The sequence below is a fragment of the Artemia sp. Qi Xiang Cuo genome, chromosome 1 (assembly GCF_049724085.1).
Source record: "Artemia sp. Qi Xiang Cuo chromosome 1, ASM4972408v1, whole genome shotgun sequence".
In the NCBI taxonomy this organism is placed as follows: domain Eukaryota; kingdom Metazoa; phylum Arthropoda; class Branchiopoda; order Anostraca; family Artemiidae; genus Artemia; species Artemia sp. Qi Xiang Cuo.
This window is the reverse complement of record NC_142794.1, coordinates 66,225,233-66,237,870: the sequence shown is the minus strand read 5'-3', so window position 1 is coordinate 66,237,870 and position 12,638 is coordinate 66,225,233. Positions and strand designations below refer to the sequence as shown.

The window sequence follows — 12,638 nt, the reverse complement described above, 5'->3', positions numbered from 1 at the left end:
ATAAAATAAAATTATATAAAAAGTTATAATAAAATAACATAAATAAAATTATAATACAATAAAATAATAAATAAAATTTATAAAATAACAAACTAAAATAATAAACTAAACAAAACTAATAAACTAAATGAACCATTAAAAATAAACTTATGATAAAACCAAACTTGGAAACACTGTATCTTCATTGAATATTTACGAAGTATTCAAAATCTTTTTCCTGTTTGTCGAAAGGCGTTTAGACATTTCTGACATGGGCTTATTTTTACAATTCTATCCATAATTCTCATAATTCACAATTAGTATGCGCCATGTAATTCGCCTGGTTTTAATTTTTTAAGAAATTACTTGTCATCAACGAAATTCTATGAGTTTTAAGACATTTTTTTGTAAGTTTTTATATTTTCAGAATAATTCGTCAATTTCGCTTTTGTTAAAGGGAACAATAAATTTATTTGTACAAGTTTTTTTTTCTATTAAACCTTTTATTTTCAGGGATTTATCAATGATTTTATTGTAAATATGTCAGCTTGGTCCCACAAAGCAATTTAACTCCAACCAAATTCAAAAATTGATATTTGTTCACAGAATCTAGTACACTAGAAATAGATTACTGAATATGATGTAAGTTCTAAAGTGATACACCTCCTTTTATCTACTAATAATTGGCAAATAAACAAAAGTGATGTTGAGTCAAAAGAAACTAAAAGAATGCATTAAAAAGGACTTATAGAAATCCTTAAAATCACCTTTTTTATCGCCTAATTTCTAATTGCAATTTCTTTTTTTCCAATTTTTCTTTTTCTGCTGAAGATGCAGTGGGGGATTCAGGGGGGCGAGGGGGGGCTTCCCCCCTAGCGTAGTCTAAAGTAGTGCAATTTACTTAATTAACTCAAGTTTGCGTTAATTAAACTTGCTCCTAACGCATCGCATCATCCTATTTTGCACCCCCTTAAAAAAATTTTTATCGGATCATCCTATTTTGCCCCCCCCCCCCAAAAAAAAAAATCCTGGATCCGCCCCTGTGAAGATGACTATCGGTTATGCAACAAAAATATTCGTAAAAAAGGATTGTTGCCAGTATCTTTGTAAAAAAAATGTGTTCGTTTCTTGGAATTATTTTTCAAGGTAGACATGCTACAATTTCCTGGAATCACACTAATGTTAGGATTGGTATTTTTTATAACCAAAATGTCCAAGGTTCATTCCTATGGTTCTAGAACTCAAGCCCGTCTGTATAGACACGTTAAACCTTCTTGAAGTTTTTATGAAATTTTGAAGAGTGTAACTGTTCAAGATCGTTTTAGTTTGGGGGCCACATAGAGGTCTGTAGGGCCCAAATATATAAAACAAAAAGTGCTACTTTCTCTGTGCTACTGGGAAAGATTTCAAAATTCTTAAAAAAATTTCGTTCATCCTTCCAAGGGCCGTCACTAAAAGAGTGACTAGAGAGCAGCATTCGTCATTTCCCTCATGAGTCCATTAAACTTTCTCTAAGCACAGGCGTTCTGGAGGTGCATCATCAGAAAGTGCCGAAACATGAGGCCAGTCGGGATTTCAGTCAAGTAGCTAAGGCCCTCATTAATTCAAAGAATATTTATAATTTGTAGCCTGTAAATTTTTTAGGTACGAAAAAATGCACTTATTTAGAACTTTAAAATAGTTTAAGTCAACATGTTGAATTAATTACTTACATTCATTCTGATCTGATTCAGCAGAGTCACTAGCTTCCTGAAGTTGTAACGCCGGAGAGTCCCATTTGTCTTCATCTCCCGAGTCTAAAATGAATGTCAATATTAAAAGTTGATTATTTTCATCCGAATGAATTAATTATATAACACTAATTCATTTCATTTACAGTCAAAGCCTTTCTTTGAAATAGTTGAAAGAGATTCTATATTGCTTTTAATATTAAATTTGAAAAATAACTTAAAACTTAAAATGACAGAAATTGCAATGGATGATGAAGTGAAACGCAAAATGAACGAAGTTTTATCAAATAGTAAAGTAAAAGTTAAAAAAATAGAAAGTATTCCAAGTAAGTCTGGTGAGGCCACCCCTTAAACCCAAATGAAGTCTAGAGCGTCATTTGTCCTCCGAATTTCACCGGTCATTAATTGGCTGGAATACAACCAAAATTCCAATGGTCATAGCACAAAGTAGAACTTAGAGTCGAGGATCATTATTAAAACAGTTGCACGAAGAGTAGGAAACTCAAAATGGAAGAAGAAACTCAAGCTTGTCTCTGAGAAAAAAAGAAAAAAAAAACAGCGCCTTCAAGCGGTATCAAGCAAAATCTGAATAAAAATAGTAGTTTTTTTTCCTTTTTTTTTCATTTTTTACTTCTGATTTATTTGGGTCGAAGAAAAGAGAACTATCTTTGCACAGAGTGCTATAGGTACTTTGGGCGATGAAATTTTTAGTTGCCTATTTTGTGTATGATGCCCTAGCTGTAGCTGCTTTACAATAAACAATTGTGTAAAAACAAAAGAATCCACCTACTCTTGGATAATCCAAGGCTGAACCTAAATAAACTCTCACTTCAATAAATTTTTAATTTCTAAAATTGCAATCAATATGGTTTTTATTTTCCTTAAGTTCTGCCAGGTAACCATTCTTTATCAATGGCACAGTTCCCGATAGAAGTAGTTCCCCCCCCCCCCTTTGCATGATTTTATAAGTGGGCAACAAATCATTTTGGACCATCGAAAATTATGATTGAAGGTTATCCTGTTTTTAATTCCTATTAAAACCATAACAAAAGAGAAAGCTCCCTCTTTCATCGTTTCCGACAACCTTTAGCCTTGCCATCAAAAGAATTATACACTTTATAAAAAGCAAACGAAAAATTCAAGAAACGGAATGTTTTTTAATATTGACGCCATGAAAACGTGTTTTAATGCGAGGCATTCCTTTATATGATTCGGGTGATATAAAAAAAGGCTTAATAGTTCATTCATTGATAATTGAACGTAGCTGGAGAAAACACCTCACTAACAAAGTGCAATAAATCAAGTTTGAAGGGAAATCTTGCCCCCCCCCCGGCCTATTTCTTAGTTACATAAAGCAAAGTGAAATTCCAAGGCTAGTTTTCGCTTCAAATAATATAATGTATTGATAGATTACTTTTAGTTTAATATAAAAAATTTCTTGCACCTTTTTTTTGTCTCATACAGCCAAGAAACTGACACAGTTTTGTACTCTGCTGTCCTCATGCTGTTTTGAGCTGCAACAGATTATTATTACTATTTTTTTTTTATTTATACATGTTTTTAAATGATGACAATTGAAAATGTGATTTAAGAAATCAATTTACTGTCGTTTATTCTAAGGACGGTTTCCTGAACTAGTTTTTTGATTTTATAAGAAATAAATGAATAAACTGGGGCACACTGCTCAGACGCGTACGAAGAGACATAAGCTTCTGGCGCAACTCCCTCAAATGTCTGGATTGTTAAATTTCTACCGGTATTTCAAAATGCTTTTCTTTGGCAGAATTCAAGAGTTTTTTTTTCGGAAATTTTACAAATTTACCCTCGCCCATGAATTATTGCCCCTCCCCCTGCCCTGAATTATGTTCAATATGTGAACCTGGGAATGTTTTCGATGAATTCATAAAACGTACAATATGAATAAATGACAACCCTATGACTTATGACCCTCCCCCCATGAAATAAATTACAATTTGCAATGGGTATATAGATGTAGTTGAATTTTTCAAAAATAGAGAATTACTAACAGTCATGGGCTGTGGAGATAAGACTTTTTCGCCTTGGAAAACCAAAATTAGATCATCTTCTAAGACAGTCTTCTTTTAATACTTTTCTGTTTAAGAATAAAATAAATCAACTCCTCAATATTTTAATTCAGGAAAACTTAAAAACCCAACTATTTTAGAGTTTAATTGAAGCTTTAAAAGGAAACATTTTCTGTTCGAGGGGCATGCAGAATCGGATTCTTTTTTAACCCTAATCTACTGTGATGAAAAGCAGCTACAGAAAGAGAAAGGGGAATTGGATAGGGTCAGAAAATCACCTGACTCAATCACTTCTAACTTGTTTTCATGTAGGTAGTCTTCCTCATTAATTAATATATATATATATATATATATATATATATATATATATATATATATATATATATATATATATATATATATATATAATTCCTCTCCTTGTCAGTGTTCCTATTATACTTTCTGCCATACCCTGACCAGTTTTGTCATTTGCCTCGCTAACATCTAATAGTCTCTCTCTAGGCATCCCTTCCGAGCTGATGGTGCGGATTACCACTGCAAGCTTATCAGAATGTGAAGCATCAGGTGTCGTATCCGCCATTGTATGGTCTATACCGAGAATCATTAAACCAAGCTTCAAGAGCAGGCACATATCTAGCTAGAAGTTGAACAAATTGAACAAAGCTGCCGTCTTGTTCTTCCATTCTTCTAAATGCAATGCCTTGTCTCACTAGGGTTCTTGCAACGCCCAAACGAGTTGTCACAAACTTCTCGTTCGTCTCTTCATCTTTTTCTTGTTGCAAAAGCTTAGCTCCAGTTCGTTTAATGTGTAGGAAATCAGCATCACCATTACTGTTGACAAAGTGACAATGATCCGACAAACCTGCTTTGTGTGACCCGGAAGAGAAGTGACTAGCTAGTTTTCCTTTCTTTGCTTTTCCTTGGCTCTTCATTTTGTGCCATTGCCGCATACCGTCTTCCACCCAAGTGTTTTCAAACTGGTCTCGCCCCGGACCACTAGGGAAAAGCGAGCAAACGAAGCAGAAGGCAGCATCTTTCTCGATAGTGTCAGCAGATCAGCTGGGAACACACTCAGCTTTGGTTGATGAACAGTTTAATTGACAGTGCAGCACAGTTTGCCAAAAGGATGGAAGTGGACCCAGAGGCTGATTTCATCAGACACCATCGTCGGAGACTTGGACCATCTCGTTATAACAGCCGAGCTCAAAGTCAAGCCGATATCTCAGTGCATCAGTTCTATAGACTAAATTTCAGAATCTTGCTTGACAAGTTGACTACAATGATGGGAGATAATCTCAGAGCTTACCTTGCCAATTTTTTGCCTTTTTGCACCTTGCTCCAGCCTCCTTTGAACAACAGTATCTCAGTTGCAGATATTGAGCAAACAACAAAGTTTTTCCCAAACCAGGAAAGAGCTCCAGACGCTGCTGCTCTTCAAGTAGAGCTTGAAGTTTTGTTCCAGTTTTGCCAAGGCGCTGCTTGCTTCAGAGACGTCCTTGGTGAAGGACATTGCCGGAACTGTCAGCTTAAGCAAGCCAGTCGTCTCTGCAAATTGGCAGCGACTTCACCTGTTGCAGTTGCAGCTGCCGAAAGAACATTCAGCAAACTCAAGTTTGTGAAGAGTTGGCTGAGAACTACCACGTGTGTTCCTTAGCTGGATTTCCTCCTGTTGCTGGTGAATGAGAAAGACCTTACTAATGTTGAAGACTTAAACAAGATTATTTCGAGTTGGTCCATTTTCAAGAGGAGGCAAATCCTGATTCAAGCTTTTCTTAGCTGTATATTTGCGCATGTAGTGTTCCGTTTTTGTCCTTCTTTGTTCCCGTAGATAAGTATAAATGATAAAACACTATTGTCTGTGAAATTTGCAGGTAATGATGAGTCGTAGAATATGATCTACAAGTCGTTTAAAGGAGGGTTCTCACCCCCCCCCCCTGGTCTGAGTGCTTCAAGCCACCCCTGCTTGGTATGCGAGAGATGAATTGTTTTGAATGATTTCAAATGCTGCAATGAAGCCGTGCAAAAAATGAGGCCCATTTTTTCTGTCTAGAAATCATTCACAATTTGTTATTTTTTAATTGTGAGATTCAAGTCTTTTGAAAATTTCCAAGAAAAAGGTTAATGGCTATTAAATGTTTTCTTGTGCAGTTTTGTAAACTGGATTCAAATATTAGGTAAGTATTATTCCTAGTATTTGAAGAATTATTCCTAACACCCCTAGTTTTCTAACAACGATATTTGAAGTTTTGGTTTAAGCTAAAACGTCTAAAAAAACATATAAAGATCTATGATCAGAATCTATTATATTTGCTCGAAAACTAAAATGCCTTTTTCCTATGGAATTTTGAAGATAAAGTCTAGAATGTAAATGTATCTAGCACGTCCAAACCAGAAAACGTTCGAGAATTCATTGTGCACGAGGCATGTTTTTGGAAAAAAATTAATCAATTAAAAGAATCGACCTGCACAATTAAAAGATGCTGTTTTGATTTTTGAACAACAAAAATTACAAAAAATCAGAAGTAGTTATACTTTTTATATATATATTATACAATATTTTATATATTATATAAAATATATGTTATATATTATAAAATATTTTATATATTATATATTTTTATATACATGTGTGTTGAAACTAAGAAATTCTATAAGATCCTTAGCCCTGGAACTACTCGTTGGCCCCAAACATCAAAGAGGACACCTTCTCCCTCTAGGTTCTATTTTCTTTAACTTTTAGGAAATCTATTTTTGACAAAGAAATGTGTCTATTCTCTAATAAAGTGAGCAAAACAGGTTCGAATTAGACCAAAATTCAAGAGTATAGGCCTTCCGCATCCATCGATTGTGCTAACCCAAGATAACTTCTTTTTCTTATTTATGTTTTATCAAAAGCCAAGATTTGATATGATTTTCAGGCCAACCTAGTAATTCCAAGTTGCAATTGCTTAAAACCTGTTTTTTCCATTGAATATGTTTTGATTTTGGATGGTCGGTCATTAGGGCCTATAAAAATAAAATTGAGGTTGAGTTGATTTTGTAACCATAAACATACCTTTACCACCTTCTTCTTCTTCTTCAGTTTTGGGTGGTCCACCTTGCTTCAATAGGCTTCTTCCGTTTGCGCCATGTTGATTAGGAGCATTTTGCAAATGGCTTCCATACTTCAGGCCAGCTGAGTTGAGGAACAAGAATAGACGAAAGGATACTGAATCCATAAATACGGACACACATCAGGTATCAAAGCTACGTTACTTAGATAACTACTTAAAAATCAAGCAAAAGCATGTCTACAAAAGGAGGAATTTTAAAGTGGTGAAGTCTATGATATAATGTGATATAGATTTTTTACCTGCCAAAACTGTACATAAAACAAAAGACGGCAGAGTATAAGAAAATAATAAACAAAAAAAAAGACAAACTACAAAATGCAATTTAACACGAATATATACAAGAAACGGGCTAACTAAATATCGGCATTAAAATGTTTCTCCACTTTTTTTGGTTTTTATTTATCGTTATTATTATAATATTTTTTTTACTGTATGCTAGTGTTTATTCTCTTTCATCTTTATTCCATATATATTGTTTGACTTAGGTTAATATCTATGGTTCTTTTAGTGCTTTATTATTGTGTTGTATGGCCCACAATAAGCCGAGCTTCTTGGGCCGAATAACTTTTTTTACGTTTGTAATAGTGTTTTATTATTAATAAAATGATTGATTGATTGATTGAAAATAAAATATTCATCTCAAGTCTGTCCCTGAAGAGTTATCCAAGGAGGACCAAGAGTCAGGAACTTCTTATGGAAATTCGCCACTTTGATAAGAGCTGCCAAAGTGGGGTCTATCAGTCCGAATCTACTGACCAAATACCGGTTTTTACACCATGGTGAAAGCCCAAACAAATACTTGGCATATTTAAAATATAACGTACCCAGCTTCTTCTGATCTGTCTGTGTTAAACAATCCCAAAACGGAGAAATGAAGAGAAAATTCGGTGAAACAAACGCATTATACAATCGGGCTAGAATATCGCGACCAAATCTTGCCTTGCTCGGGACAAGCTTTCCATAAGCAGAATGAACTTTTATATGGGTATCAACAATAATAAGTGGACGAGAGACCTTCAGCGACGTACCGATCAGGTCTCTTAGGCAAGTAAGCGCTTGGACAGGTTGGGTTTCCATATCTTCTAGCATACCACCTATGTCCTCAGTTGACACTTTATAGTTAAAAAATAACAATTCAGTTTTCGACGCGTTGAATGTATGGCCAATACAAGCATATGCTATCTTTAATGCACTAAAACACCTATTTATTCCATTTAGGTTTCTACTAAAATTTAAAATGTCGTCAGCATAATTATAAGTGGCACATCAATCCCGTATAAAATGCAGGTTGCTGGGGCTTCATATTGCGCTTTAATTACGGAACTATGGAAAGAGCTAGTGAATTTACTGCCCTTTGCCTTATATCCTTTTTTACTGGTATTCCAATTTCTAAAAGCATATCGCAATCCTAATTGGGATATTTTATTCTAACACGAAGATATCTCTGTATTGAGTCGAAAAGTTTGATGACCGAATGTTCTACGCTTCTTTCTGCTGCAGCAAACAGAATATGTTTGTGGATAGATGAGTCAAAAGCACGGGTAAGATCATGGGCTGCTGAATCTAAACAATCACAGTTACTTTCTGCGTCAGTCAGTAAAGACACCGGAGAATTAAAGGCACGGTCACATTCGAGCTATGTAGCGAAGATCTGCTCATTTTCAAAATTTGCGCACACACCAGGGCGTTTGTTGTAGAGCGGCACAGCAAGTTGAAACTTGGTAAGGTACCGTGTAACGGAGCACAATGGGGTGTCGTTTGTTGTAGAGCGGCACAGCAACTTAAAAACTTGGTAAGGTACCGTGTAACGGAGCACAATGGAGTGTCGTTTGTTGTAGAGCGGCACAGCAAGTTGAAATTTGGTAAGGTACCGTGTAACGGAGCACAATGGGTGATCTGGGATGTACACTAGGGGCCGGATAGAGATTAACTGCTAACAAAATTTTGAGTGTTTTAACGTGTTTTTCTTGCTTGAAGTGCCATCTACAATTTTTTCCGAAAGCTTTTCTGACTTTAACTGCTTGTTTTGTTGATTTACAGAAGCTTAAATTTGGAGATAAAATAAAAGCAAAGATAATAAAAGAAAAAAATGCGTTAGGGATAAATGATTAAAAGGTTTTTACCAACAATTAGTTTGAATAGAAGGCTCTGGTGGGGCCACGAAAACCCCCCTGTCCTCGTCCGTGAACACACGTTTCATACCGAGGAAGCCAAAAATAATAGACATTGGAGTTTGATAGATTTACCATTTAATTGAATATCAATATGATTTGTTGCTTAATTAATTTTGTAAGCTTTTCTGCATAAGTGTTTCTTTAAAAATTGATCTGGGTCTGAGAAGCAGTTTTCAAAACAGTCTCCAAGTGGATTTAATAAAACATATTTAATTTATTTTACGAGACAATCTAAAGTACATGGCTTGTTAGCGGGAATTGCACTAGCCTTGTCCCAGGCCCAGTCAGAAGGCACCTACCTCTATGGTGATAGAATGTTCAATTCTGTAAAGCTCTTGGCCATGCTGGCTGAAAGAAACCGGTATGCAACCGGTTTATAATGAAATTAAATAAAAAAAACAATTTTTTTTTAACTGAAAGTCAGGAGCGAGATTAAAACTTAAAACGAACAGAAATTATACCGTATATGAAAGGGGCTGTCCCCTCCTCAACAAATCGCTCCTTACGCTAAAATTTTTTATTGTTTAAAAGAAAATAGTTGTTATAAATTAAAACTTTAGCGTAAAGAGCGTGGCGTTGAGGAGGGGACAGCCCCTTTCATATATGGAATAATTTCTGTTCGTTTTAAGTTTTAATGTCGCTCCTTACTTTCAGTTTAAAAAAACTTGTTTTTTTTTTATTTAATTTTTGAACTTTTTTGAATAAATGCAGGTTTTGATCTTGGCTCACAGTACCTGAATAATTAAAACAAAATTTTCATATTAATTTACTTTTATTTGGTTAAGTGGCTTTCTCGAAATTTGTTTCATTTTATTTACGAACGTTTTTATTAGTAAGAAATATACGTAACTTACAAATTAACTTACGTAACGAACTTCTATATTCATATATTTTTAATACGTATATTAGGGGGTTCGCCCCCTAGTCAATACTTTGCTCTTCAAGCGACAGTTCGAATTTTGTTCCAATTCTTTAAAAATTACCGCTTAATCACAAAGGCCGTTAATTAGAATAAATAGCTCTTATGAAAGTACTAAAAAATCTCTGGCTTAAAGAGTGAGGTATTGACTAGGGGATGAACCCAATTATATATGTAATATTTTCTGTTCGTTTAAAGTTTTGATGTTGCTGCTGTTGCAGTTGAAGAACTTGTTTTTTTTTATATTTAATTTCTGATCTTTTTTTAAATAATGCTGGGAAGTCCGGCGTCCATTTCATAGCAATGTCCCTTCCCCCATTAAAACTTCCTTCATGGAAATATCCTCCTACATAACCCCCGACCCCCCCCCCCACTACCAGGAAAAATCTCCCCTGAAAACGTCTGTGCTGTATACTTCCCAATAACCAATACTATATGTTAACATTGGGTAAAGTTCATAACTTTCAGCCCTCCTCCCGGGAACTTCGAGGGATTAAGTCATGGTAAAAGACATACTTATAATATTTTCGAACATGCTGAAAAAAATGGCTATCTCAAAATTTTGATCAGGTGACTTTGGGAAAAAAATGAGCGTGGGAGGAGGCCTAGTTGCCCTCCATTTTTTTTGTCACTTAAAAAGGGCACTAGAACTTTTCATTTCCATTCCAATGAGCCCTCCCACGATATTCTAGGACCACTGGGTCAATACGATCACCCCTGGGGAAAAAAAAAAAAAACAAACACGCACCCGTGATCTTTCTTCTGGCAAAAAATGCAAAATTCCACATTTTTGTAGATAGGAGCTTGAAACCTCTACAGTAGGGTTCTCTGATATTCTGAATATGATGGTGTGATTTTTATCAACGTTCTATAACTTTTAGAAGGTCTTTTCTCTTTTTTTCGAAAATCAACCCAATTGGCTCAGGTGCCTAACTTTTGATGAGTAAGATTAAACTTAATGAAGCTTAAATATTTGAAATCAGCATTTGAATCCGATTCTTTTGATGTATCTATTTGTATCAAAATACCGTTTTCTAGAGTTTCGGTTACCATTGAGCCGGGTCCCAATAACCAATACTATATGTTAACATTGGGTAAAGTTCATAACTTTCAGTCCTCCTCCTGGGGGCTTCGAGGGATTAAGTCATCCTAAAAGACATAGTTATAAAATTTTCGACCATGCTGAACAAAATGGCTATCTCAAAATTTTGATCGGGCGACTTTAGGAAAAAAATGAGCGTGGGAGGGTCACTTAAAAAGGGCACTAGAACTTTTAATTTTCGTTCCAATGAGCCCTCCTACGATATTCTAGGACCACTGGGTCGATACGATCACCCCTGGGGAAAAGAAAAAAAAAACACAAAAAAAAACAAATAAACACGCATCTGTGATCTTTCTTCTGGCAAAAAATGGAAAATTCCACATTTTTGTAGATAGGAGCTTGAAACCTCTACAGTAGGGTTCTCTGATACGCTGAATATGATGGTGTGATTTTCATTAAGGTTCTATAACTGTTAGAGGGTCTTTCCCCCTTTTTTCGGAAATCAGCCAAATTTTCTCAGGCGCGTAGCTTTTTATAGGTAAGATTAAACTCGATGAAACTTATATATTTGAAATCAGAATTAAAATCTGATTCTTTTAATGTATTTATTGGTATCAAAATTCTGTTTTTTAGAGTTTCGGTTACCATTGAGCCGGGTCGCTCCTTACTTACAGTTCGTTACCACGAACTGTTTGAAACCGTGAGAGTGCCAAAAACTCAATACATTTAACCAAAAACAAAATTAAAAAGAATTGCAGAGCCTCTGTGATGTATATATGCTCAACTATAAAGATATAGACGTTGAGACGGAGGTTAAGCGTTGTGAGAAACACCAGGGGTAACACGTGTAGGTTATATGTCCACATGAAGTTACAGACTACAAATATATACATGGGTGGTGGTGATCTCATGGAACGCATGTTTAGCCATTATAATGGCGTAACGCGTACAAAAAAGTCGACTCTGCGTCTGTTTCATCATTTTGAAGATGTGGCACTAGCAAACGGCACTAGCTTTCCAGGAGTTGAAGGGTCATAGTTCAGAATTTTCTGGTGATATAAAACGGCTTCCAGCGTTTGCATCAGCAAACACTTTCCAGGAGTTGAAGGGTCATGGTTAAGAAGTTTCTGGTGATATAAAGCAGCTTGCAGTTTTGCCGAGTTTCTGCTCAATTCTGGAAGCTCAGAGGCTCAAGTTTAAGATAAAAGTGAGGAAGAACTTCCACGCAAAACTGACAATCGTGTCTTTAGAAAAGAAAAATCCCTCCACCAAAAGCAAGAGCAGCACTGCACATACAACATTCTGTAGCTTGGAAAATGCCACTCCTATATGTTGTAAAAAGTCAAGATTGATGTGCAGACCATGCAAAATTATTTTCTGCTTGGCAAGAGACAGCAATTGCTTCTAAAAATTTACACTGAAGTTTTACTTGACAATTTTTTTTAGCACACAAATTTGTTCTTTACTTTCTCCTGGAAAGGGACTGAATATCTCAATCTGTTGGCTTTCTACAGGGAGGAGTTAGGGGGGCACATTTTTTTAAAAGCATATTAGTATTAATAATGATTTTTGGAAACTCATTACAAAGAAATAAAAAAAATCGGAAAATTACTTCTATGCTCAGGTCTCAGGAAGA

General features: G+C 35.3%; 1 protein-coding gene across 3 annotated transcripts in view; it reads right to left on the bottom strand.

The window, feature by feature from the left end:
* Window positions 1-12,638, bottom strand: part of LOC148956614 (SPARC-related modular calcium-binding protein 2-like) — a 90,641-nt gene that overhangs the window by 18,849 nt on the left and 59,154 nt on the right. For 2 of the 3 annotated variants that reach the window (XM_089086094.1, XM_089086084.1), the window contains exons 7-8: window positions 6,810-6,962; window positions 1,692-1,775 (exon numbers count right to left, since the gene is read on the bottom strand). In XM_089086094.1, the coding sequence (XP_088942220.1) occupies window positions 1,692-1,775; window positions 6,810-6,962 (237 nt within the window). The remainder of the gene's footprint in view (window positions 1-1,691; window positions 1,776-6,809; window positions 6,963-12,638) is intronic. The other variant, XM_089086091.1, reaches the window with a different exon arrangement.